Source organism: Panthera pardus, unplaced genomic scaffold (assembly GCF_024362965.1).
Source record: "Panthera pardus isolate Hobbes unplaced genomic scaffold, ASM2436296v1 HiC_scaffold_3, whole genome shotgun sequence".
Lineage (NCBI taxonomy): Eukaryota > Metazoa > Chordata > Mammalia > Carnivora > Felidae > Panthera > Panthera pardus.
This window is the reverse complement of record NW_026526876.1, coordinates 50816753-50843661: the sequence shown is the minus strand read 5'-3', so window position 1 is coordinate 50843661 and position 26909 is coordinate 50816753. Positions and strand designations below refer to the sequence as shown.

Here is a 26909-nt window from a genome sequence, read left to right as displayed (position 1 = left end):
GTAATGGGAACTGAGACCTTACATATAATGTATATGTTTGAAAGACTTCAGTGAAAGGATTAACTAGAAAACTTTTTATCAGCATAACGGATAACAAAGTTTGGGCCCTGAATGAAAAAAAGTCTGTCCTGATAGTTTGTAACCTGGGAACTGCTTCATACAATTTGGGTGTACGTTTAAGCTAGGTATGGGACTCCAGGAAAACTTAAGCCAAGAAATTAACAAAAATTGGTTCTGGGCTGGTAATAACTTTGGGGGTCCTCGTAGAAACAAACGAAAAGCTTTTTTTGGTGGAAACTTCACAGCATAGGTCACAGGAATCTTCTACAAAAAATAAGCCTTGCAAAAGATGAATTCACAGTAAAAAATTGTAGAACTTGAAACAGTTCACCAAAGTGATGGTTTGTGACAAATGGAATTAGAACCCCTACTAGGTAATCTGAAAGCAAATATGCTTAAAATTATTAAAAACCTACAGGAGTCAACTTTAAGACCAAGACGTTCTGAAGAAAGGCCATGCTGATATGAAAAGAACCAAGTATATCTTCTAGAAATAGAAATAATGCATAAGTTGAATTGCAGATCTAGCAGAAGAAATAACTAGTGAAGTGGAAGACCTCTAATTACCCACAATTCAGTTCAGAAGGAAGAGATGAAAAACAATATTAAGAAACAGATTGAGAAGTCCTGTCATTTAATATGCGTATAATGTGTCTGCTAAGAACATGGCGAGGAATCACTATTATAGTTGGGAATTTTCCAAGATTGGTGAATATTTGGGGTCAAAAAGCAGTAGTCCCAAGCATGGAACATAAAACCAATTAATAACGATATATATGTTGATGTGAAATTGCAGATTATGAAATATCAATAAATAGGAAAATGGTAGTAGACTTAAAAGTTTTAAGAAGCCAGGAAATGAACTGATCCAAGGACTAGTGAATCCAGAAAAGGGAAACAGGATGCAAAAAACAGTATACAAGAAGCAAACACAGTAAATAAAAAGCAAATATTGATGGTATGGAACATCAAAGATTAAAATGATTACATTTGGACATTAAAAAATGGAAGCAAAAGTGAAGTCTGATTGCCATTATAGTGTTAAGATTCTAGTAGAGGTTGGAGATTGTGAATTTTGTCCAGAATGCATGTTAAAAATTGAACATTAAATTATGAACGGTAACTTATTGAGAACAAATTGAATGTTTAACTTTTAAAGCAGTAGGGGAAAAAGGAGTAAAGAAAATCCAGTAGGAGGCAGGAAAAGAGTTAAAGGAGAAAGAAAACCCTAGTAGGTAGAAAAATCCAATATAGGTGTGTAGGAATAAATAGTAAAAGTATGAAAACACCAGTCGAAAGAAAGATTTCACATTGGGGGAAAAAAAGACCTGTTAATGTTCAGAAATGATACACCTAAAACACGAATGTTGGAGGTATAGAAACAGAAAAAGATTAACCAGGCAAACACCCACCAAAAGCAAGATTCTGTTTAGGTATGTTACCAGTCAAAATAAAGTTTGGACATTTTTAATTATGCTCTTCATGCAGTGTTAAAATGGAATTTATCAGGAATATATAAATCTGTACTTTTATGTGGCTAACAATATAACCTCAAAATATAGAAAGCAAAAAAACCCCTAACAAATCTATGGTCAGATGGAAGTTTTCTAGCATACCTTTCTGTGTAATAGATTAGGCAGACCAAATGTTAAGAAGGGTATGAATGATACAATCAACAAATATCTAGACTTAGAGAATTTATTCAACATTTAGCTAATACACAGTTCTTTTCAAGCACATGAGGGCCATTTATGCAAGTAAAGTATTTACCAAGGGGAAAAACAAACAGCAAATCCTAATGAGTACCAAGAATAATACAGAAAATACTTTTTTAGCCGCAATGGAATATATTAGACAAAAACAGAATCAAAACCCTATACATTTGGAAATGAAAGCATTTCTAAATAATTCATGGATTTAGACACAGGGCTCAAGTGTCAAGTACTCAGTGAGTAGTGGTTTGAAATGCTATAAAGAAACTCCTTTTCTCTGATGAGTGTAAAACATCTGTACTTTCTCACTCAAGTATTTATACTAAAGGCTGTGTTTATTGGTCAATATGTTGTATCTTTCAGAGTTTTAAAGTCAGCCAGCTAAAGAAGTCAGATTTGTAGTTTCAGAGGAATGAAATGATTGGGTTAAAATTATAGACTCATTAGATTTGAACCAGGGTCACATGACCTATATGCTGTGTACTTCTATAATTTTGCTTGAGCCAAAGGCTAATAAACAGGTCTGTCATTGAGAGAACCCACATCCATGCCTTAGGATATAATTGAAGCTAAAGCTTCATTTATGCCTGGAGTAACTTCAGTTTTACTCATATATTCCACCACCTTCATAATCCTTTACAGTTTCTGACTTGGTTGAAGCTAGTTTCTCATTTGGTAGATGCATCTAATCTCTTTATGGTCAATTTAGATTCTGTGTCCTTTTCGCATTTTATTTGGTCATTAGCTAGAAGTCTGATAATTTTATTATGGGTGTGGTAGTGATGCAGTTTTTTTCTTTTTCATCTCAGCCTTCTGTCTTTTACATTCATAGAAATAGTTAAGATTTCATTCAATATTCTTGAAATGAAAATATTAACTATTAATATTTAAAAGCAATAAATATTTTAAAAGTAATTTGTTCAGCCTGATTGCAGATCTCTACTACAGAAAAGTGGCAGATCTGATGTCACCTTAAACTGCCATTGGCAATATTTTCATATTGTAGCTTAATGTGAATTGAATGAAAAAGTCACTGATTTGATTTCTGGTGGTTTTCAGAACTGTTTGACAGCAAATGATTTTGTTTCATATCAGATGAGGTTGTGCCTAATGGTCAGCAGTTTCAGACAGTCATTTTTTGCAGCTGAAAGAGTATTTCATATAATATTACTCTTATTCATCGCTAATAAACTTAGGTCATTAATTTGACACTGAGTAGAAACCTAAAGGAGAGAGCCTCTTCAAAAGTTTATGATATAATTGACATTTTGAAGTATGAAGAAAAAGCTCATAGTTCAAAAAAATTTTTTTTGCCGTACTTAATTCATGCCTTCCTTGGTATCTTTTGTTGCCAAAAAGGAAGCTGGAAGTAGGTATTGCTGAGTTGGTATACTGATTGGCCAAGTCCCTGAAAGCTTGGTAAAGTTGAGGATAAACAACTAACTTAGCTGCTTTTGTCGGAGATCTGTTTGTTGCTGCTGACAGCCAGAGCGGTCTAATACAGGGGAAAGGTATATATGTTGGGCTGGTGAGGATATGCAAGTCGGTGTAATCCTGGGGATTTATCTCGTCAGAGTGTATGTCTTCCCCTGCCCCCATTTGGTCTTGGTTAGTTTCAGTAGATGTCTTTTTGTACACAAAGATAGCTTGAGCTTTGAGTTTTTGTTAAAAGGATGGATTTTTCACTGATTTACATTTGTTTGCTTGGTTCTTGTGACCGTCAGGACACATTTGTAGAGTAGTTGTTTTCAAAGATGTAAACAAATCTTTCCACAGTATTTTTAACTAGTTTTCCTTCTGTAGTTAATATTTATGACATTTTCTTATCACATTTCATGTATAAGAGCTAAACTCAGCCTTTGAGGGAAGAATAATTTTAAATAAGATTTAAAATTCTTTTTATGTGTTTTAGATTCTGGAAGTTACGGGCAGTCTGGGGGTGAGCAGCAAAGGTAAAGTATACGTATATTTTAATAATACCATGTAAGAGTAGAACTGAGGAAAAAAAGATAAATTTAGTTAGGGTTTCCTTTTGAGATTTGGTATCTGGATTTCTAAAAGAGTTAAATATTAGCTTGTCAAGGAAAAGAGTCGGACTGTGTACATACATACTAAAACAATTTTTCCTTTTTTTAAAAAAAAAGCCTGTTTGAATCAGTAAATTCAGATACCCCCTAGAAATTAAGAGAAATCTCATAAGTATTTTAAAGATTGTTTTTTTTAGGAAATTTTTAAAAAGTAGTTTTTTAAGTCCTTAAAAGGATTTAAACAATTCAACCAATATTACAAGTTTTTAGAGAAAGCATTTCAGTTTTTGGTTGTATAAAATGCTAATATTTTTTTCAGAGCAGATTTTCTTGAAGCACTATAATAGAAACGCTTAGCATTTTAAAAAGACTTCTTACCATGCTCACAGTAAAAAGAAAAGTCTGTTTTTATGTGACCATATACATGCAGTAGGGTTCTTTTACTTGCCAGGAACACAGTCTTCATCTTGCACTATAAATGTTTTGCAGCTCAATGTGAGATACTCAGAATAGCATCTCAGGTATCTTCTGTCATCAGGTTTTAAGCTCCATGAAAACAAAACTAGTTTGACTTTTTTATTTTCCTAAGATAGTGCTAACCTTATAATAGGCAACTAGCAAATGTTTATTCACTGAAATGTATTTTATAAAGTAAAATTGTGTTAGTACTTGATAGTTCTAGAATAATAAGGTGTTTTTTTTTTGTTTGTTTTTTTTTTGCAGATATTTTATCTTATTTTGGCAGGCATATATTCAGAAAGTTTGTTTCTGACTTGTTAGGGTTTACATGCTATAAAATTGAAGAAAATTCAGTTCTGAGGAAGGTACATTTATTCAGTCAATGAACTATATGCTAGGCTGTGCAATGACACAATATAATTTCATTCAGTGATAAGACTCAGAAGATACACATGTCTCTACCGAGGCACAAAAATTGGACTTTTAGTGCCTATGGTGCCTTTTCTAGGAAGATAAAGGCAGATTTAAGGCAGATGGTAGGAAGAAATTAACCTGTAAAAACAGCTAATTTGATGAAAGCACTAACTTAAAAAGTCCTCATTTTTCTGCTTCAGATATTATGGGTTTTGCTTCCATGTAGTCACTCCCACACACAGGTATAATTCTCTTGAGATTTTCTAGCTCTAGTGAAGTTTTATTTGTGGGATATTGTTAGAGTGAAACTTTTGGTGCTTGTTTGGCATTCAGGAGGTCTGGGAGTGACTTCATTTATGTCTTTATACTCTTTGGTCACCACCTTTAAATTTAGACTCTAGGAGGCAGATTGACAATTTCTCAGAAGAAAAGCTTGTATGGAGTTGAAAGTTGAAAATGAAGATAGGGCTTTTTTTGGTTTTGTTTTTAAGCTTTTAAAATTCTAGCACATCTCTTTCAAATAGTACATTTTTCTCTTACAGTTATTCTTCCTATGGAAATCAAGGCAACCAAGGTTATGGACAAGCACCACAAGTAGGTTAAAATATAAATTATGTGTTTCATAAATAATTATTCTTATCTTAAGTAGGTGATGAAACTTGTATTTACCTAAATTTCAGAGCTATTCTGGCTATGGACAAACTACTGATACCTCATATGGACAGAACTATGGCGGCTACTCTAGCTATGGACAAAGCCAATCAGGTTAGACTTGTTTGTTAAATTTGCTGTTTTAGAAATTTAAAAATCAGATCATTTACTAAATGGTATATCCATCCAACCTTAGGTTATTCACAGTCCTACAGTGGTTATGAGAATCAAAAGCAGAGCTCATATGGCCAGCAGTCTTATAATAACCAGGGACAGCAAAACACGGAATCATCAGGAGGGTAAGGAAACAGTAAAGGCACTGAGATTATGTCGGGCAGTGGAAATAACACTTCGGGTATTAAATAGACTTCGCCATCAAATTCCTAGCTTTAAACATTTTTTCAGAAAAGTTTTGATGAAGTATGAATTTCATAGTTTTGTGTTATAAATGTGGAAATTGTCACCAATGTCATTTGATTCTTATGATGTGGTTATTTGTAAAATTACTGTTGAGGTGTATGTAAATGCACATGATTTAAATGTTAAAAAGGAAAATTTTGACCTCTGCTTTATACCTGAGATTAAATAAAAACCTAGCTATAAAAGGACACTTCTCAGTGCTTACTTTTATTTCCATTTTATTTTTTAGCAATTTTAATGTATTACCTTTATTACCTTTTTAGGGACAAAAATATTTAAAAAGTGCCAAAACCTATCCACATATTTCAGATACTCTAAATATATTTTATTAATATAGGTAGGTAAATACATACCAGCAAGTTTACAGGTTTAAGTATTTTTTTTTGGGGGGGGGGTTTGGTTTTATAGTTTTTAAGTTTCAGATGAGAGGAGGCTGTTCTTATTACTAATTTTAGTGATAGCAACTTAATTTTTTTTTATTGTGCTTTACATTTTCTAAAATGCTTTTGCATTCCTTAATTTATCCTTAACCACTATGACATAGTGTCAGTAATTATCCCCATTTTGCAGAGGTAAAGAGAAGTTATTAAGATTATGTAACCTGTTAAGTTACATAGCTGAAAAATGAGGCAAAAACTGAGCTTACTAGTATTCTCTCTGCAGTGAAAAAAATTATTCTAAGTGAAATTCAGTTAAATAAAAACATTGGGGAAAGATTTATGAGGTTGCATTGTCAGTGTTATAGATATGAAAGTGTTTTGAAAAGTAGAAAAATAGAGTAGAAGGAAGATGTCTTCAACCCTTGTTGGTTAGTTTTAAATTTAGAAGAATCCTTTTATAAGGATGCGTTTTTGGAAGCATAACATGTAAATGTAAACCAAAGAAACGTGTTAGATTTGGTCTGACCACCATTTTAATGGGAAGTGCTAGGTGCACCGGGGTGGCTCAGTAAGATAAGTATCTTGAATTTGGCTCAGTTCATGATCTCACGGTTTGGGGGGTCAAGCCCCACGTCGGGTGCTTTGCTGACAGCATGGAGGCTGCTTGGGATTCTCTCTCTCCTCTCTGCCTTTCCCGTTCACTCTCTCTCTCAAAATCAATAAATTAAAAAAAAAGATGAAGCACTAGGGTTCTGACTGTTGATGTGATGTGCTTTGGGTACAGAGTTGGGGGAACATACTGATCTTTATTAGATTCTTCTCATCTGATGCAGAATAAGATGTGACTATTAAGTTATGAGATTTTTTGTTCCCTTTTTGTAAAAGTAAACATTAGAACTCAAATCCAATTTAAACGTTCCTTTTAACATCCCCATCCTGAGAACAGGTAATTAATAGTACTGTTGCTCAGAACATACCTAGAAATTTCTTTTTGAATTGCCAGAGATAATAAGAAAGTAGTCTCATTATTTGGTAGACTATTTTCAGGTGTAAAAAAAAAAAAAAATGGCATCACAAAGCAAGTTCCTTCCTCTAAAAATCTGAAAGCTATCATTGAAGATATTTAGGAGAATGTAATATAGGTTGTAAAGATAATTATAAGAGAATAGTACCCCCCCCCCCACCATCGCTTCTCAGCCTTTTGGCTAAGATCAAGTGAAGAGAATAGTCCCCCAAATATTATGAGATAACGTTGTTAAATGACAGAGCTTTTTAGTGTAACTTAAAAGGACTCAACACTTGTGATATATTTGTTAGAGACATATTACTGTACTTTGTGGCACCTTTAATTTTTTTAAATTCAAGGAGATGGTAAGAGGCATAGTGATTTTTTGCTTTACCAGTGTTTTCAGAGGTGCATGTGGTTTTCCTCATAATGTGGGATTTCTTCAGTGATAGTGCAATTGGTTTGAAGGCCATTCCACTGGTGATAAGGAGATTTTGTAGATAAAAGAACTAAATCCTTTGCATCAGAAAGTAGTATTAAATATGGTTGAGGTCTAGCTGGTCAGGCCCCTTCTGTCAGTCTCAGTCAACTTGCTACAGTGAACATAATCCTTCTATAAATTTCCAATTCTTGATTTCTGTTTAGCCAAGGTGGAAGAGCACCTCCGTATGACCAGTCAGACTATGGTCAACAAGATTCGTATGACCAGCAGTCAGGCTATGATCAACATCAAGGTTCATATGATGAGCAGTCAAATTATGGTCAGCAGCATGATTCCTATAATCAAAACCAGCAGTCCTATCATTCACAAAGAGAGAATTACAGCCACCACACACAAGGTATGATATATTATTTTTCTTTTTTCCTCTTAGAATTACATTGAGTTCTGGATTAAAAGACCTACAGGATTTTAGTTGTTTGTATAAATTCAGAGTGACCTTGAATATATGTTCTTCTTTCTTATGGCCATTAAAACTAGTTTATTTGATTTCCATTTCTGAATTTCTCAGAAACTCCCAAATGGTCATATGACTTTTTGATGATTGATTACCTGAATTTCCTTTGTTGTGTCAGTTAACTTTGATCATTTGACAATGTTGCTGCTACCATTGTTTTGGTAGTGGTGGTATACCTGATATAGAGAAACTAATCACCAGTAATTAACCTTCTCTCACCTCATCTAAGAAGGACCAGCCCTTCTTTCACTTGTTTTCCTGTAGCACTTAGACTGTACCACTGATATTTAGGAATTTGTCCATGTTTCAAGGGCACAAGTCCTGTCTTACTCATTTGTACCTTCATTACCTACTATAGAGCCTGGTTCATAGTAAGTGCTTAATAAATATTTGTTGAATAATTGAATAAATAAGCGAATGAGTAAAAGTGGAAGCTTATTCACTGAATATCTTCAGTGAACATATTCACTGAATATGTCTCAGTTTTAAAATTGTTATTTCTTGTCCCTGCTTGATTTACATTTAAGTATTTTTGAGGTGAAGAAATAACTTTTTAAGATTAGGGTTATGCTTTTCATCTAATTTATTAAGATTCTGTACCTAATGTTGCACTTTAGCTATTCCTCCTCACCATCACATCAAAATGGTGATATCCATGTCACCATTTTGTTATCTGACTACGTAGCAGGACGGAATTTGACACAGATACAATTCCCAAACACATTTAATTCCAGATGTTTTTTTGATGGCTTGCATTTGAATTCTGTATATATGTGCCATATTCCAAAGAATATAATGTATAACCTAAAGAGCCATTCAAGATCATGTTATGGGAAGCCTTTGTCAGAAATGACCCATGGTTATTTATTCATGTGTATATTATTATTATTATTTTTTTGTAGATGACCGTCGTGATGTGAGTAGGTATGGAGAAGATAATAGAGGATATGGCGGGTCACAGGGAGGAGGTAGAGGGCGTGGGGGATATGACAAGGATGGAAGAGGTCCTATGACAGGATCAAGGTAAGTATTTAGGTATAGGTGCCTACATTTCTTCTCTCTTTAATTTTTTAAAATTTTTGTGGCTTTACTTAGCTGGTTTGATTCCAGCATCTGATTTAAGAGGCTTAAGTAGATTATGTTTTAGAGAAGAAGGCAGAAATTCAAAATTGATTTTCAGTCTTCAGATGTCACATAAATTACCTGAGGATAGGCTGTGTTAGTAGTTCGTTTTTGTGGTGTATATTAAACACCAGTGGAGAACATTCCCATTTTGGTTGTGATTAAACCACTTAATATGTTTTTCCTGCCAGAGCTATAGAGTCTAAACTCCTTTAAATGATGACTCTGGGAAATCCAAGTATAATATATGTAAAAAATAAAAGGTAAGTTAATTTTAGATTGGAGTGCAGAGAAGCTATTCCTTAATCTTGAATCCCCTTGGGAAGAGAAAATATTAGGTGATAGAATATAAATGTGGGGTTGGCAAATGAGAAAGATTTTTGTAATTAAACTATTTGGTCTCCCTTCTTTAGCAAATAATTATTGGAATAATTAGTGCAGCATTCCCTGTCACTATGTATTTTGTTCAGACTAAGCTGTGGAAAAGAAGACTTTTAAATTCAGCTTTTCTTTTCCAGCTTCCCTTTTCCCTATTGCTAGTATTATCAGGTTTTGGTATTTAATTTTGGTATATGTTATGAAGTTGGTTTTTAAATTACTTTTAAATATATCTGTAAATTTGGCACTTTGGCCCTAAAAACAAGAATGAAAAAAATAACTGACATCTGTTGAGGACACTCAGGTGAGGTTTTCAGGTTGCAAATTCATGTGTAAAGTACACAGGCCTTAAAAGATAACGGTGTTCCTTGGGAATTGAAATTGTTAGTAGCCTGTTAACTGACACTTAATAATATATCAGTACCAGTTCACTCTTTTGCATCTTAGGGACTGTCTGTCCCCTCAGCTGACCTGAGAGACATACAGCACTGTTATTTCTTCAAGTGAGCCAGGAGTTTGGTCACTGGCTTATATTTCTCTGTGTTCAGTATTCAGTATATTGATATTATGGAAAAACTAAAGCCTAAACTTACTTGGTAAATGTTTATAAGACTGAACATTAAGTCTTTTGATTGATAACCAAAGTCAGTTTACAATATACAAATATGTTATTGTGTGCTCTTCATTATCAAAGTGAGCAGCCTGCCATCATGTGGATGTAAGTGAACAGTGTTAAGTGACATGGTGCTTACTTTCTACCTAATAGCCTCCCTTTCACCTCAAACAGAATCCCAAACAAGATAACCAACAGGTATATTTAATTTTCCAGCTAATATGTTTTAGATAATTGGCTTCTTTGGAATGCTACATGTTTTGCAGGATATCATAGGTTTAATTTTCTTCATAAGGAAGCTGTATGCTATAAATTATTAAACTATGACAGTGTCTGAAAATGGTAGAATCCCACTTTTCAGGAGGAGGCAGGTAGGGAAATCTTTAAAAATACATTTTCATCTTTGAGAGATGACTCATCTTAGAATCAGAGATTTGAAAGGGCCTTGAATGAACCTCTTAATAGAAGAGGGAAGCTCCATACCATAACCAACTTGAGAGTCCTATTTTTAATCACTTTTATAATTTCCTTGGCAACATATTTCAGTATAATTTTTGGTCCAGACTTGATCATGAACTAAGTTTTTGATTTTCAAATTGTATTTAGGCTTAGAATCTCTTCACACAGTATCTTATGTAGAAGCCCACTATATCTTAAGTAAAATGATACTGATCTAGTTCATGGTAGGATTGGGGGAGGGGGTCTTGTCCAGTTGTTACCTATACCCTTCCCCCCCCCCCCCCCCGCCAAGCCAGTAGATGGCATGTTCATGAAGGGCCTTTTTTAGAAATCCACGTGGATGATGATTATTCTTTGTATTGGGTTGGTAAATTTTTTATATGAAAGGCCACGTAGTAAATATTTTAGGCTTTTTGGGCCATATGGTTTCTGTTGTAACTGCTTACCTCTGCCCTTGTAGCACCAAAGCTGCCATAGACAATATATAAATAAACATGGTTGTGTTCCAGTAAAACTTCATGTACGGATATGGAAATTTGAAGTTCATGTGATTTTCATGTGTTACAATATCTTGCTCAAGATGTGCTTTTTAGCTTATTTATAGGGATAAAGTATTTTGAATTAGAGTAAAAATGCCCAGTTTCAGGATTTTTTTTTCACACTTGGTTTTACATTTAAGTACCAAAAATATCCAAACATTTTTTGTTAGTCGTCATCAACACTCCCATTTGTGTTTCTAATCATCTTACTTAAAAAATTACATCAAGGTTGAAAATACAATCCTTTCAGGGCTGTTTAAAGAATATCTGGCATTAGTTAGGTTTATATTTAAAGAAGAAGGAGCATGGTTTGTGGGTGAGGGTGGGATATGTTGTAAAGGATGGGGTATTCTTAGACTCAGGTTGTATGATTGCTTGGCTAGAGGAAGAATACAAACCAAAAAAGCTGTCAGCTTTCCAAATATGAAAGAAAATGTGTGAAAATTATAGGGACTATAGGAAACAGTGTTTTTCTTGAAAAAGCAGTTGCAGCAAAAAAGAATGAATATCTAATTGTCATTTAAAATTGATCACTTAGTGGACTAGAAGCTTAAGGCTGTAAGATCTCTATGTGTTTTTAACTTCAGCATTGTGATGAATGCATTGCAAAATTGCCAGAACTTTATAGATTGCCATTTTTCATGATTAAGTCATCAAATTAAGTAACTCTTTTCAGGCTTTAATATCTTTTTTTTTTTTTAATTTTTTTTTTTTAACGTTTATTTATTTTTGAGACAGAGAGAGACAGAGCATGAATGGGGGAGGGTCAGAGAGAGAGGGAGACACAGAATCTGAAACAGGCTCCAGGCTCTGAGCAGTCAGCACAGAGCCCGACGCGGGGCTTGAACTCACATACCGCGAGATCGTGACCTGAGCCGAAGTCGGACGCTTAACTGACTGAGCCACCCAGGTGCCCCCAGGCTTTAATATCTTAAGCTTAAAAAAAAGTCATCTTGAATTTTGAGTGTCTTACAGGAATTTTTGATTAGTTCCCTTTAAAATGTTCAGGTGATAGTCTAGAATAGCACTGCCCAATAGAAATGTAATATGGGTCACAAATGTGAGCCACATATGTAATTTTTTTAACTTTATTTATTTTGAGAGAGAGAGAATCTCAAGCCAGCTCTGCACTATCAGCGCAGAGCCTGGCATGGGGCTTGATCTCACGGATCATGATATCATGACCTGACCTGAAATCAGGAGTTGGACGCTTAACTGACTGAGCCATCCAGGTGCCCTGTGTAATTTAAAATTTTTTAGTAGGCATGTTAAAAGAATGTAAGCAGGTGTAATTAATTTTAATAATATATTTTACTTAATCTAATATACCCAAAATATTTTATCATGTAATCAGTACAAAAATTTGGAGGTTATACATTGCTTTTTTCATACTAAGACTTTGAAATCCATTTTGTATTTTTGTATTTAGAGTGCATCTAAATGTATATTTTTTTTATATTTACATTTCAGTTTAGACTGTCCACATTTCAAATGATTATTAGCCGCAGGTGGCTATTGAATACTGTATTGGACAGTGTAGCTCTAGAATGATAGATATATTGGCTTTCTGAAAGGTGGGTAAATGTTGAATCCAGAGAGCCTTTTTACCACATAATACAAGATATGGGAGGAAATAAAACATAAATATATCTAGTGTTGAGAATGGTATTTAAATCCATCCAATCATTTACATTTGGAATTAGTGTTAGTCTTCTTCACACCTAAAAAATTGTATTTTGGATTTACTACTATGAAAGTATAAGCACAGTGGTTGTTTTTTTTGTTTGTTTGTTTTTAACTGGTCTTTTAAAAATTTTAGCTAAGTTCCTTTTTCTCTCTAGATAATGGATTTTCTGGGAACAGAATTTTCTGTATTGTCCTTTTACTTTTTGGCTGTTTAAGTCTTTGAATAGACATATTTAGATTTTTTTTTTAATGTTTATTTTTGAGAGAGAGACACACACAGAGTGTGAGTGGGGGAGGGGCAGACAGAAAGGGAAACACAGAATCTGAAGTAGGCTTCAGGCTCTGAGCTGTCAGCACAGAGCCTGAGGTGGGGCTTGAACTCATGGACTGCGAGATCATGATCTGAGTCAAAGTCGGACGTTTAACTGACTGAGCCACCCGGGTGCCCCTAGATTTTTTTTAAATTAAAGATTTGTAGTAGAGATTCTGTTAAAGAACTTTTTCTCGACTAATATCTGAAATTGAATGACCATTTTCTCTAAATACGTAATACCGTAACAGTGGAAGAACCCTCAGAGTCTACCTTAGGGTAGGCTGCTCATTGTGGTTTTGAACTTGGGGGACAATTTCTGTAGTTGAGTCAAGAATATACAGTTGGGGTTCTTATGCAGGGGGCTCAGCCATAAATCTGAGTGTCTAAACTCTACATTAAATACCTCTACTACTTCACCTTAATATATATTTACTTTAGGAATTCTTTATGTGTACAAGTTTGCTGCTTTTTCTGGGAAGAAAAATTGTTGTGGTAACATCTTGGCTTAGATTTTCACATAACTTCATTGGCCTAATTGGTTAGTGAAGCTTTAACTTAGTATATGGAAAAGGGACTTGAAACTTGACTACAGGTTTGAAAGATTCTTAACCACAGGCCCATCTTCTAGTGCTATTTGAGGTTTATTTAGTATATTTAATATAATTAATTTCTTTATAAGGGATTGTAATAGAATATGTTAATATGGAATTTCTTAATAAGTGAAGAGAAAAATGATTGAAACATTTGAACTTGAAAGAAAGCTTCACCTAGAGTTCTACATCATCTAGACTGGTGCTTCTCAAACTTTACATGTGGGGATTCCTTGGGGATCTTATTAAAATGCAGATTATAATTCAGTAGGTATGAGGTGAGGCCTGAGATGCTGCTCTTCTAAGATGTTCCCAGGCTCTGCCTATACTGTTCTTCCCTGGAACACCCTTTGAGTAGCAGCAAGGATGTAAAAACTCTTATTTTGTGAAGGAGGATACTGAAGCCTAGGAGAATTACGGATTTGTCTAATTTTTCAAGATTGATCAGTGATAGTAAAGACTATATCCTGAGTCTCTTAGTTTGAAGACTAGTACTTTCTCAAACGGACTATGGTGTTTTCATATTTATGGCCATTGTGTTGAAATCTTAAGCAGCTGCTGTATTTTCAAAGGAAATGCTCAGTATATGTGACTTAAGTTAAAATGTCATTCTCTGGAGAAACAGGAAATAATAAACCTATTCAAATATCACTTTTTTAATGTTTTTATTTAGTTTTGAGAGAGAGGAGGTCAGAGGATCTGAAGCAGGCTCTGTTGACAGCAGAGAGCCTGATGCGGGGCTCAAACTCACAAACCATGAGATCATGACCTGAGTTGAAGTCAGTTGCTTGACCGACCGGGCCACCCAGGTGCCCAAATGTCATTTTTGCAGTGATATTGCTTTTTTTATTGTTCAAAGTTATGTTGCTGGCCAGAATAGAAATGACAGGAATTAGCTGATGTATACAGTTTCAAAATTTCTTTCCACTGTGGCCAGATGAACAGTTTGGTATTTGGTTAACATGACCGCAAAATAATTAAAAGGGGTCTCTTCTAGCACTTACTTGAAAATTTCCTATTTAAAGAATCTACTTTATCTTGGGGACTTTAACCTCCTGACAGGAATATGGGCTTGATATTTTCACTAGTTCATTCCTCACTTTAAAAAATTTTTTTTGAGTTCTCATGATCATCTTTGAAGAAACCAGAGATATTTTGGTTTCTAATAATAAGATTTTTGGCAGTTTATTCTCTGTTGGCTCTCCTTTCTTAAAAGAGTTAAGTGGTGATACACAGGTCATTTGGAAGTGTAGGGAGAGCTTGGGTACTGTTCTGAAAGACGGGTCTTTAGAGACTCAATGGGAAACTATATGTATATAAAAGACTTGAGCTTTATATTGTCTCTATAGCCTTGAAATAGCCTTATTTTTTTTTATAGTTTTCCTGGAAAACAAGTAAAATTAATAGCAGATCAAGATGCATGTGTCTATACTAAGCTGGTTGCAAGGGGATATTTTTTACATCAAGGTAGCAGAAGAGATTTATAAAAGAAGAATGCTTTCTCATTTAGTTGAGGTGATTTTTTCAGGATGGCTCAGAAAAGCCATCTATCTAGAGACTAGAAGGGGCTGTGTTGGTATTATAGGAGAGGCTTTAAGCAGTGAAGAGACGTTAGTGTATTGGGTTAATTTTTTGGATTATAGTAGAAGATTAATGGTAGTAGAATATTAGATATCACCATCTGAAAACTGGGTGTTTTTATTTCCATGACAGCACATGAATTCTAGAGGGTTACTTCAGTCAAGAGAAAAGCTTTTAATGTATGAGTATTTAGACAGTGTCTTGATTTTTTTATATAAATTTATACACACAAGGACTATTGACTTATCTGGTAGTGGAAATATGCCAGATAGAGTCATTTTCTTGTAGGTAGCTGGGATATTGGAGTATGTTGCATTCTGTCTCTGATCTGGTCTACTGATTGGTGTTACAGAGCATTTGGCAGCATGAATCTCAGTAGCTCTGATATGAGGAGATCTAGTATATTATATTGGGTATAGGAGGGCTGTTTTAAGTTATGCTTTCTTTTAGTGCTCATTTTATCATATTTCTGAATGATTTGAGATTTTTTAAGACTACTTTCAGGCTCACTTTTGTGTATATTTATACCTTTTTTTAATCTCATAAAACCCATAATTTGGTTTCACAGTAGAACATACTAAAGTTTTTACCTCACCTATTCTGCTATCAAAATCTTAACCTAGCTTTATATTGTTCTTCAGTCTTTTTCCTTTATTCTCATATTTTAAAAAATATCCCCTTGGAAAGAATGTTTGCTCTAGTTTATCATTCTTCATTCTGTGCCTCCAGCATTTAAATTATGATATGAATAGAATCCCTTTGGCGTGGGGTTGGGAAGATTTTAAAAGTAGTTTAGATACATTCTGTAGTAAACTTGAAAAGGAACCCTTGTGGAAATAGATTCTTGGGAAAACACTTAGGTGAAAACATTTTGGAGTCTATGAAATAGAATTTACTGGAAAGTTAGAGGTGCTACTGTTTCCCTAGGCGCTCTACTTATGACAGTTAAGTGTAGATTGAGCCCAGGGCTCAGCACATTAGAGACTTAAGGAAGAAATCATTTCTTCAATTTTTCCTCTGCAGTGGTGGTGACCGCGGTGGCTTCAAAAATTTTGGTGGTAAGTGCTGAGTATCCCAAAATGTTTCAGTGGAAATGCTATATAAATCTAAAAGCCACCAATATCCCGCAGACGCAGTCTAAGCCCTTTCTTACTCTGTTGAGGCTGGTGTGTGTTGTGTGCTTTAAAAAAATTAAATATATATACATATATATATGTCAAAGAAAACATTAAAAAGTCAGAGTTGATCTCAAACAGTCCAGTGGGTTTCTACGCAGTGAATTTGCATGAAAGAGTCTGTGGTGACCAATGAATGAGACTTTCAGTGGATTTTGACAATACATTTTTTAATAAAGGTAGCTGACATGGTGTTTTTAAATTATTAGGGTTTTCCAATCAGCCTTCACAACCAGAGCTTAACAAAAGTGATAACTAGCATAATGCCAAAGTGGCGGGTACTGTCTGGGACAAGTTTAAGGAAATAGTGACTTTCATCTTGATTTCTTAAACTTAATAAAACTTAATTTATATATTTACTTTGTAAATCTGTGATGGTTGACTTTCAAGGATTTTGGAAGTTTTGACTTTTCATGCCTTGGTTTTTATTACTATTTTTTCATGATTTCTAATGAGTTGCTTTAAATAGCTTTTTTTTTCTTTTTCTTTTCTTTTCCCTTAGGTCACAGGGATTATGGACCCAGACCAGATGCTGGTAAGGTTTATGGTAGTTTGTGACTTTGCCATTAAGAGACTATTAGTTTTCCAATTTTTCAAGGAAAAAAAGTTGGAGGAGTTAAGACAGGAGGAAGATTTAATTTGACAGTGCTTCCGGAATTGGGGAGCTTCACTTCTAAAAATACATCAGAAAGAAAACTTCAGGGAAATTGATTGGAAAGTTTGCTGGGGAAAATTGCTGTGTTTGTGGTTTCCCATATTCTGCTTTTTCTTTTGTGAAGAAAAAACTTGATTTTTTATTGCTAATTAACATTATTTATTTAAATACTACATGTCAGACGAGAGAGTTGGTATCATTGGGGAATTAGAAGTAGAAAAACTATGTTTAAGAAAATACTGCATTGGATTGGTAGTCTGCCTAGTGGGCTTAAGAAACCGAAGTTCCTACCTGAGAGAATTGTCTTACTCTAGGCAGAAGTCACTCATTTCATGTAGCTTTTATTTTTGAATGAAATTCAAGGCCACCTGCAGCCTTTTGGGAGTTATGATTTAGTTATTAAAAATATATTGGAGGCAAAAACTTCTAATACATATTGAAATCAGAACTTTTATTTTTATTAAGATGCCAAAGTATTTTATATGGAAGGCAATTTCTGAATTATCCCTTGATGGATGAATTTTTGTACTCCTTTCTTACTTTGTTGTATTAATCCAAAAGTGTGCGTGTAAGGTAAGGTGTGTGTCAAGGTGCCCTTACGGTCTGGTATCTACAAAGTTTATTGCAATGGACAAGAAACCAGCACTTGTGGTTGCCTTGCTTGGAACTCCAAAGTGTCAGATTTGGAGAATTTTCTACTAGAGAGCCTTACAAGTATTGATTAGCTATAAAGAGTTAAAGCTCTCCAAAGAAAGGAATGCTGATTTATACTAATTTTCTTCATCTCTTCATGAACTTTAGCCCTGTATCTGAATCTAAAGAGCAAGATTTCTAAGATCTGCTTAATTGGTCTGTATTTCACATAGTGTGGACTTGATCCACTTTAACTGCAGTTTAGTTGTAAGAATTGGCCTGCTACCAAAAAACTGGTGACCACTTTGCCTGTTGATACAAGATTTTTTTGTGTATTGGTTCTTTTTCCTTTTGGTCATAGAAACAGTTGAATATTGGACAATTAGTTATTGCTCTTGATTACTAAACAGGATGCAGTAAAACCAAGGATATGTAAAATTAACCATAATTTTTTTCCCCTTAGATTCAGAATCTGATAATTCAGATAACAACACAATCTTTGTGCAAGGACTTGGGGAGGGTGTGTCTACAGATCAAGTAGGGGAGTTCTTTAAGCAAATAGGAATTATTAAGGTGAGTAGAAAGTATAGCTTATGTTGAAAATCTCATAATTATTAACAAATTCTAGTTAAGATACATAGATTACGTTGTAAGCCCATATCCAGTAAGGTTTGTTTCTTAAAATTCCCTTATACACATGATCACCCATGTCTGTAGGCCTTTTGCTAAATTTGCTAAATACATGAAAATTTTATTCCTTGTGTTTGTCTTTCCACAGCCTGCCACAGCTTTAGCTTTCAATCTTGGGCTCTAAAAATAGTCTCTGCCTAGGTCCTAAAATTGTGAGAACGAAATGAGATTGTGAGAACATTTTATGGATTCTGAAATGCCAATATATGCGAACTGAGCTGTACATTAGCCCAATATATAATGCTTTATTCCATAACTATGTTATTCATTGTTTACTTGTGTCTTGTGTACTGTTTGTTTCATGCATGTAATTTTCATGTTTTCAACTAGAAAGCAGCAGTTAGAATAGTGTTAGTAGATTGTAGCAATTGCCTGAAATCAGTTTGCAATTGTTCTTGTTTGGTTTCTGTGTAATACTCATGTTTTTTCTTTCTTTGGGAGTTAAAATTTCTTAAGAAATTTTTTACTCATGACATGTAAAACATTCGCACAGTTCTGAAGAGTAAACATTCTTTGTCTTCCACTCCCATCCCAGCCAGCTTCAGTGTGTATACATTAGTGGCAGTCTGTTAAATTTGCCTGGTGTACATTCTTTCTGACCTTTTTTTAAATGTTTTATAAGGTATATATTTACCTGAAGCATTATCTACATTTTTTTGTGTGGGTTTAAAGAAATTATACATAGATAAAACAGTGTATTATGTATTGTTTTCATAGCTTGGGTTTTACTTAATGTATCTTAAGAGAATTTTCCTTTTCAGAACCTATAGATAACCTCATTTTTATATTAGGTACATAGTATTTGTAGTATGTATATGTGAATTCCTTTTTAAAAAATCTTTATCTGGTTTATGATCACTTTTTCTTAAAACACTAATACCAACTTGTTTGTTTCTCAGACAAATAAGAAGACTGGAAAACCAATGATAAATCTGTATACAGACAAGGACACAGGGAAGCCCAAAGGAGAGGCAACAGTGTCATTCGATGACCCTCCTTCAGCTAAGGCAGCCATTGACTGGTTCGATGGTATATACCTCATTCATACAGTTTCAATATGCAGTTTGGATAAATGTTGTCCAGTCTTGAAGTCAAACTATATTCTGGTAGACTGGTTATTTTCATGTTTACTTTTGTGGGTATTCTATTAAAAAAACAGGCCAGAGTTTTTATATACCTTTAGAAATGAGACAGATGAGCTCTCTCCTTGTTTGTCTCAAATATTTCCTTATTATCATGCCTCGTGCTTGAAGCCACTCTGATGGAGATTTAGAGGGTTGGCCTGCTTAAATCTGTTCTTTGTAAATTTAGATTAATTTCCCTTCAAATATAAAGTTAATACATATTTGGAAGAAATGGTAAGACATTTTTCCCCTGAAAATAAACTATGGGAAAGTAGAAGAAAGCAGTAAAGCATCCAGTCCTTTCTACTCAGAGATAACCGTTGATAATATTTAAAAAAGAATTTTTTTTTTTTAATGTTTGTTTATTTTTTAGAGGGGGCGGACAGAGAGCAAACAGGAGAGGGACAGAGAGAGAGAGAGACACACACAGAATCCAAAGCAAGCTCTAGGCTCTGAGCTGTCAGCACAGAGCCTGACACAGGGCTGGAACTCATGAAATGTGAGAACATGACCTGAGCCAAAGTCAGATGCTCAGGTGCCCTGATAGTATATATTTTTTTAAATTTTTAAAAACATTTATTTATTTTTGAGAGACAGAGATAGAGCATGAGCAGGGGAGGGGCAGAGAGAGAGGGAGACACAGAATCCAAAGCAGGCTCCAGACTCTGAGATGTCAGATGTCAGATGTCAGATGTCAGCACCCCCCTGACACGGGACTCAAACTCACAAACCGCGAGATGGTGACCTCAGCCGAAATCGGACGGTTAACCAACTGAGCCACCCAGGCACCCCCGGCTAATATTTTTTACTTACATTTCCTTCCACTCTTAAAATGTATTTTAAAAATAGTTTATCATTATATTCCAAATGTAGTTTTGTTTCATGCTTCTTTCACTTAACATTTTAATAGTCATTTCCCCATGTTATTAGAAATTCATTGTTTTGTACCCTAATAAGAAGTAACACTGCATGTTAACTGTGGTTTATAGTCTAGGCATAATTCTAAAAGCTTTACATGATCCTCAGTTTGATCCTCACAGTAACCCTATGAGACAAACCCTCTATTATTATTTTATAGATGTGGAAACTAAAGCACAAAGAAGCTCTATAATTTCCAGGATCATAGCATAATTGACAGAGTCAGGATTCAAACTGAGGCAGTCTGGCTCCACTGTCTCTAAAGGACTTAACCGTGCTAATTAGATTGACAGACACCTGAGGTCCCTTCCACTTCTGAGATTATTGTACCTGTGTCTTTCAAAAACATAATTGCATTTCCTCTTCAAAAATGAGATTGGATTCTCTATCTGTCCTCACCTTAATATTGTTTACCTTTTTGCATTAATCTGTCAGGACTAGCACCTTGCTATTGAAGGCTAGGTCCATTTTTCCTCACTTTTCTGTGTTTGCCATAGTTTTGGTGAATTAAAAAGCAATCTCTTTTGCTCATACATATTCAAAAATTATTGTGCCTGTTGCCCACAGGGCATATGAGCCTCTTAAACCTAACTCCATAGTTCAGGTCATTCATTCTACAGCTTTGAAAATACTGATCTGTGAGTGGCTTCTTATGTTATACTGTCTGGTACTGTGAAAAGTTGCCAGCCACAATGATGAGTGCTTTGGTCAGGGAGCTAAGGCTCCTGCAATTCTGACCATTTTATAAAATCCTTGGGTACCTTTTCCTTATATGTCAGTTCTCTTGTTTAATACAAAATAAAAAGATTAATTCCTGTCTCTAAGGCTGTGAGGCTGCAGAATATATGTATGTGTGCATGTATGTAATTACATATGTATGCAGTTTTTTGCATGTATTATTTTTAAAGCTAATTCTTGCATATGGTAAAAAAGTTTCAAACTGTACCAGAAGTGTATAGTGAAAAATGAGCTTTCTTTCCACCTTTGATCCCCAGTGATCTTTCCCCTGCTGAGAGTGAAGCATAATAGGCAGTGAATATATAGCGTATGTGTACTTGTAAAGGTATGTGTACACATGTATATGTGCACACCCACACACTAATTCCCTTTAAAAAGTAGAAGTGGTAGTTGGGACGCCTGTGTGGCTCAGTCGGTTGAGCGTCTGACTTCGGCTCAGGTCATGATCCCATGATTTGTGAGTTCGAGCCCTGCATCGGGCTCTGTGCTGATAGTTCAGAGCCTGGAGCCTGCTTCAGATTCTGTGTCTCCCTCTCTCTCTGCCCCTCCCCCACTTGTGCTCTGTCTCTGTCTCTCAAAAATGAATAAATGTAAAAAAAAAATTAAAAAAAAAAGAAGTGGTAGCATACTACACACATGGTTTTGCATTTGGCTCTTTCCATAAAAAAAATATTAGATGTGGGTTTTTTACTCAGTAAAAAGTAACTGGGTCCCAGTGATAGATCTGCTCTATTCAGTAGATGATAATCATGTTTTAACACTGTTACCTTGATTCTTTGGAATACTAGTGTGTTTGAATTTCTGTGAGGATATGTCTGTTATTACTCTGAAACTAAAAGTTTCCAAGACAGTTTTATATTTTTGTTGAGAGGTAAGATGTGGAGTAGCACTTCTTTAAAATTATATTCTTTTTTCTTAGGAAAAGAATTCCATGGCAACATCATTAAAGTGTCCTTTGCTACCAGAAGACCTGAATTCATGAGAGGAGGTGGAAGTGGAGGTGGGCGGCGAGGTAAGATACTTGTTGCTCATAGGCCTGGATATTGTACAGAGGGTTTGAATTTGAGTCCATGGTCTGTCTCTATTGTGTGAATTACTACTTCTTTCTCTCCCTAGGTTTTTTTACTTAAATCTTTTTTTTTTTTAATTTTTAAAAATTTTATTTTAGTTTTTAATTATTATTTTTTTAAATATTTATTTTTGAGAGAGAGAGAGAGAGCGCACAAGCGGGGGAGGGGCAGAGAGAGAGGGAGACACAGCTTCAGCCTCCAAGCTCCCAGCACAGAGCCCGTCGTGAGGTTTGAACCCATGAGCTGTGAGATCATGATCTGAGCCCAAGTCGGACATTTAGCCAACTGAGCCACCCAGGCACCCCTTAGTTTTTAATTCTTTTAAAAGAAATTTTTATTTATTAGAGAGGGCACAGGCACACGGGAGAAGGGGAGAGAGAGAGAGAATCCCAAACAGGCTCGCTTCATGCTCAGCACAGGGCTCAATCCCACGACCCTGGGATCATGACCTGAGCTGAAATGAGTACTTGGACACTCCAACTGAGCCACCCAGGCACTCCATCTTTTTCCTTATATCTTAAAGTGAGAGTGGGTACTGAAAGGAGATTGGGTAAATAAGGTGTCATAATAGCTAAGAAAGTAGTTGAAAGAAGGTTCTAGAAATCCCTTTGGAAAGCTGTGTAGCAGTTTTTTATTCACCTGGAGATCAGGAGACAGTTGCTTAAATGATACTTAATTAGGTAATCTGACCAGTTTATAAATTCCCTGATACAGTTGCCGTCATCTTAATTCATTTCTATTGTGTTTAATTTCTTAAATTTGGAATATGTTTTCTCTGCCTTTATCACTGAGATTCTCAGACTAAGGAGGGTATTATAGAAAGTGGACTTTGAAGTTTTTTAGTGCATTAAATAATGCACTGTATTATGTGCTTGCGGTCTTTTCCCACATTTCTTGGATTTACTAAGTAAAGCCTCAAATGAAAAGAATCAGGGTCCTACCATAAGGGGTTCATTTTGGGGGTGGCCGCCCAGTTATTGATGGGTACTTGCTCTGGCTTTTCCTCTGTTTCATTAATGTTTACTGCTAGTTTTTCTCCCCTACTCCTCTTTCCCCCAGGCCGTGGAGGATACAGAGGTCGTGGAGGCTTTCAGGGGAGAGGTGGAGACCCCAAAAGTGGGGACTGGGTTTGCCCTAATCCGTAAGTATCTCATTTATTTTGTCAGTAATAGGGTTGGGATTGGGGTCAGAGGATGCAAGAGGGGGTTCTGAATCAATTGGAAACTATTGAACATTTTTATTTTCCTCCTTTCTCAGATCATGTGGAAATATGAACTTTGCTCGAAGGAATTCCTGCAACCAGTGTAATGAGCCCAGACCAGAGGATTCTCGTCCCTCAGGAGGAGGTGGGTCAGCTTTTTAACAGCAATTCCATGGCATTTATCTTCTGACTAGCATTAAGCGTGCTTTACATTATTCTGCTGGCCTTGCTGATTTGCATTTTTACCTTGCAGATTTCCGAGGAAGAGGCTATGGTGGAGAGAGGGGCTATAGAGGTCGTGGGGGAAGAGGTGGAGACCGAGGCGGCTATGGTGCAGACAGAAGTGGAGGTGGCTATGGAGGAGACAGAAGTGGTGGCGGCGGCTACGGAGGAGATAGAAGTGGGGGTGGCTATGGTGGAGACAGAAGTGGGGGCGGCTATGGTGGGGACCGAGGCGGCGGTTATGGTGGGGACCGAGGCGGCGGCTATGGAGGAGACCGAGGCGGAGGCTATGGGGGAGACCGAGGCGGAGGCTATGGAGGAGACCGAGGAGGTGGCTACGGCGGAGACCGAGGTGGCTATGGTGGAGACCGAGGCGGCTATGGTGGAGACCGAGGCGGCTATGGAGGAGATCGAAGTGGGGGGGGCTATGGAGGAGACCGTGGCGGCGGTGGCTATGGTGGAGACCGAAGTGGAGGCTATGGAGGAGACAGGAGTGGTGGTGGCTATGGAGGAGACCGAGGTGGCTATGGAGGCAAAATGGGAGGAAGGTGAGTATTACAATGTACTTGTTAATCTTTTTATTTTACTGCTCCTAGGGTTTAGGATCCGAGCCCTTTTTGTCACATTTTCTTAATGTCCAGTTGTTTGGAACTTGAATTTTTCATTGGAAACTCTCAATTAGGATGGAGAAGATTCATTTAGTTTTCCTGCTTAGAAATTTCTAAAACTCATTTTGTTTTGGAAATTGTTTCATAAATCTATATTTGTATGAGAGTGTGTATATGGCTGTGGTATTCTTTCTCATGGCTAAAGTTAATTGAGATTGAGAAGTAATTTGAAACTATGTAAATCAGAGGTTCTTAATGTTAAGTGAGGGGAGCACACCTTTCATAGGGGCATTTTCTGAGATCACATGTGACACCTGCCACCCTGTAGTTGTCTCTCTGGAGAGTCTGGTAATCCCTTTTCCAGATGAAAATTCCTGATGGTACTGATGGGAGTGTGTTGTGCACATGAATGGTGTAGAGGCAGAAAAGTTGATGAAAAACAACTTCAATTATTATACTAAGCATCTGTATGCCAGATGCAGTATAGGGTAGTGAGAATTAGTATAGCATATGGTTAAGAGCATGAAGTTCAGAGATAAGAAGTCTCTGGTTTCGAATTCTGGCTTCACCACTTACTAGCTGTGTGATGTTAGGCAAGTTACTTAACCCTTTGGAGCATTAGCATTCCCATCTATAAAATGGAGCCAGTAATACCTCCTTCATGGAGTTGTATTAGATCATGTAATGACAGTTCCTGGCCCACAGTAAGTGCTATATAATTGTTAGATACTAGTAATTATCTATTGAACATGTCTTACTGTATAGCAAATCCTGTGGAAGCGTCTTTCTATTCTTTAGTTTAGTCCTCAGCTCCATGAGGTAGATGTATTTCCCATTTTGTGAAGTAGGAAACGTTGTGTAACTTTTCCAAGGTCACATAGTAAGTGGCAGACCCAGAATTCTTACATGAAAATGTGTGCTTTCCTTTTTCTGTTATGCCACTCGTCTGTTAAGAGTGCTTGACAGCGGTTTAGAGTCCTTACTGTAGATGGAAAGTTTTTAAGACTCAGTGATAGCAAAATCTTCCAGGAACTTTGTGGGTCTTAAAGCTGATAAATTAGATATTTATTAAGCACTTCTAGGAGTGGAGAAATAAATTAGGTATGGTGTCATTCTTACAGAAATTGTCAAGCTGATGCCAGTCACCAGCACCCTGAGGAAGTGTCTGATGCTCCCCCTTGGTAGAAAATTAGAATTTAGTCTGGCTCTTTATTTTTCATTCCTAGAAACGACTACAGAAATGATCAGCGCAACCGACCATACTGATGACTGTTTTGAATGTTCCTTTGTCTCTGACATGATCCATAGTGAAATTGCCAGAGTTTTGCCTGCTGCTTTCCTCGTGGCCTCTTCTTGGGTAGTGAAATTAAGTGACATTTGGATTTTTATTTGGGTGGGAGGGCTGGGACAGTTTTTCTTTTAGAAATGTCCATTGAAATTTCCCCATTTAGTTTTCCACCTCTCCTTTCCAACCCTTGAAGCTAAGTGCGTTGTAAAATATTGCCAAAATGGAAAGTGTTTTGTATTACTGCAATAAAGGCTGCTTGTTTTGTGGACTTTTGTACATTAGTGCATTGTTCTATCACACTCAGGATTCAGTTACAGCAGACTGTAACCCTAAAGAATTAGGAAATTCATTCTGTTTCATTAACTTAAAACGTTACTTTTAACAATACTGAGCTCCTGCTCTGTTTAGAGTAGTAATTTGCAAGAATGACTGCATGTCAGAATTACCCGAGGAGGTTATCAAGATTAGATTTCTAGGCCTCACCCCAGGTCTACTTGGTCAAAACTTGTTAAGTGTGGGGAGCTAGACCTAGGAATCTATATCAGGCTCACCAGATGGTTTTGATACAGTCACTTTAATGGCAGTTTACAGCTGTGAGCCATTTATTTAGGGCAGCGTTCTAGATGCTGGGAATGTGGAAGTCTAAGGGTTATGTAGGAAGAGTAAGGATTTGATGACAAGCCAGTGTGAAGATACCAGTGTGCTGGGTATGTTACTTGGCATTCATTAAAGAACTATTTCTCCTACACTTATCAAGGGTAAGGCATTGCACCAGATGCTAGATATGTTGCCCCTCAAGCAAACAGACAATATACAGTCTGACAAGTACTCCAATAAGAATTAAGTACAAGGTACTTTGAAGGCTGGTTGGAAGGACATGATCCAGTCATGTACAGTCGAGAAGGCTTGGTAAGTCTTGAGGGAAGAGTAGGAGTTGGCTATGTAAGAAGGCTGGGTGAGGAAAGGTATTCCCAGCAGAAAACTAATGACATGAACAAATCAGGAGTTAAGAGAGTGAAGAACAGGCTCTGCATTTGAGAATTGTATATAGTACATTGTGGTTAGAGGGAGGAGTTCAAGGATGACCCTGCAAAAGGTAAGACTGGAGAGGTAAACATGCTTGGTGAGAAGGTCCTTCTTGCATTTCATTTTTCCCCTGCCTCCAAATAGGGAGTCATTAAAAGATTTTAACCAGGGCAGTAGCCTGACCTGAGTGGCATC

The 26909-nt window shown here is 36.1% G+C and overlaps 1 protein-coding gene and 1 pseudogene across 3 annotated transcripts in view; both read left to right on the top strand.

The window, feature by feature from the left end:
- TAF15 (TATA-box binding protein associated factor 15) overlaps positions 1 to 25956 on the top strand; it is a 28569-nt gene extending 2613 nt beyond the window's left edge. The window contains exons 2-17 of one of the 3 annotated variants that reach the window (XM_019423975.2): positions 3685 to 3724; positions 5215 to 5266; positions 5353 to 5437; positions 5520 to 5622; positions 7775 to 7968; positions 8988 to 9108; positions 10352 to 10396; positions 16390 to 16424; positions 17044 to 17076; positions 18293 to 18402; positions 19419 to 19548; positions 22219 to 22311; positions 23429 to 23510; positions 23627 to 23715; positions 23824 to 24340; positions 25627 to 25956. In XM_019423975.2, the coding sequence (XP_019279520.1) occupies positions 3685 to 3724; positions 5215 to 5266; positions 5353 to 5437; positions 5520 to 5622; positions 7775 to 7968; positions 8988 to 9108; positions 10352 to 10396; positions 16390 to 16424; positions 17044 to 17076; positions 18293 to 18402; positions 19419 to 19548; positions 22219 to 22311; positions 23429 to 23510; positions 23627 to 23715; positions 23824 to 24340; positions 25627 to 25666 (1769 nt within the window). In that variant the 3' untranslated portion in view covers positions 25667 to 25956. The remainder of the gene's footprint in view (positions 1 to 3684; positions 3725 to 5214; positions 5267 to 5352; positions 5438 to 5519; positions 5623 to 7774; positions 7969 to 8987; positions 9109 to 10351; positions 10397 to 16389; positions 16425 to 17043; positions 17077 to 18292; positions 18403 to 19418; positions 19549 to 22218; positions 22312 to 23428; positions 23511 to 23626; positions 23716 to 23823; positions 24341 to 25626) is intronic. The other 2 variants (XM_019423977.2, XM_019423976.2) reach the window with 2 other exon arrangements.
- LOC128774389 (U2 spliceosomal RNA) lies at positions 7309 to 7470 on the top strand (annotated as a pseudogene).
- Positions 25957 to 26909: the final 953 nt, after the last annotated feature.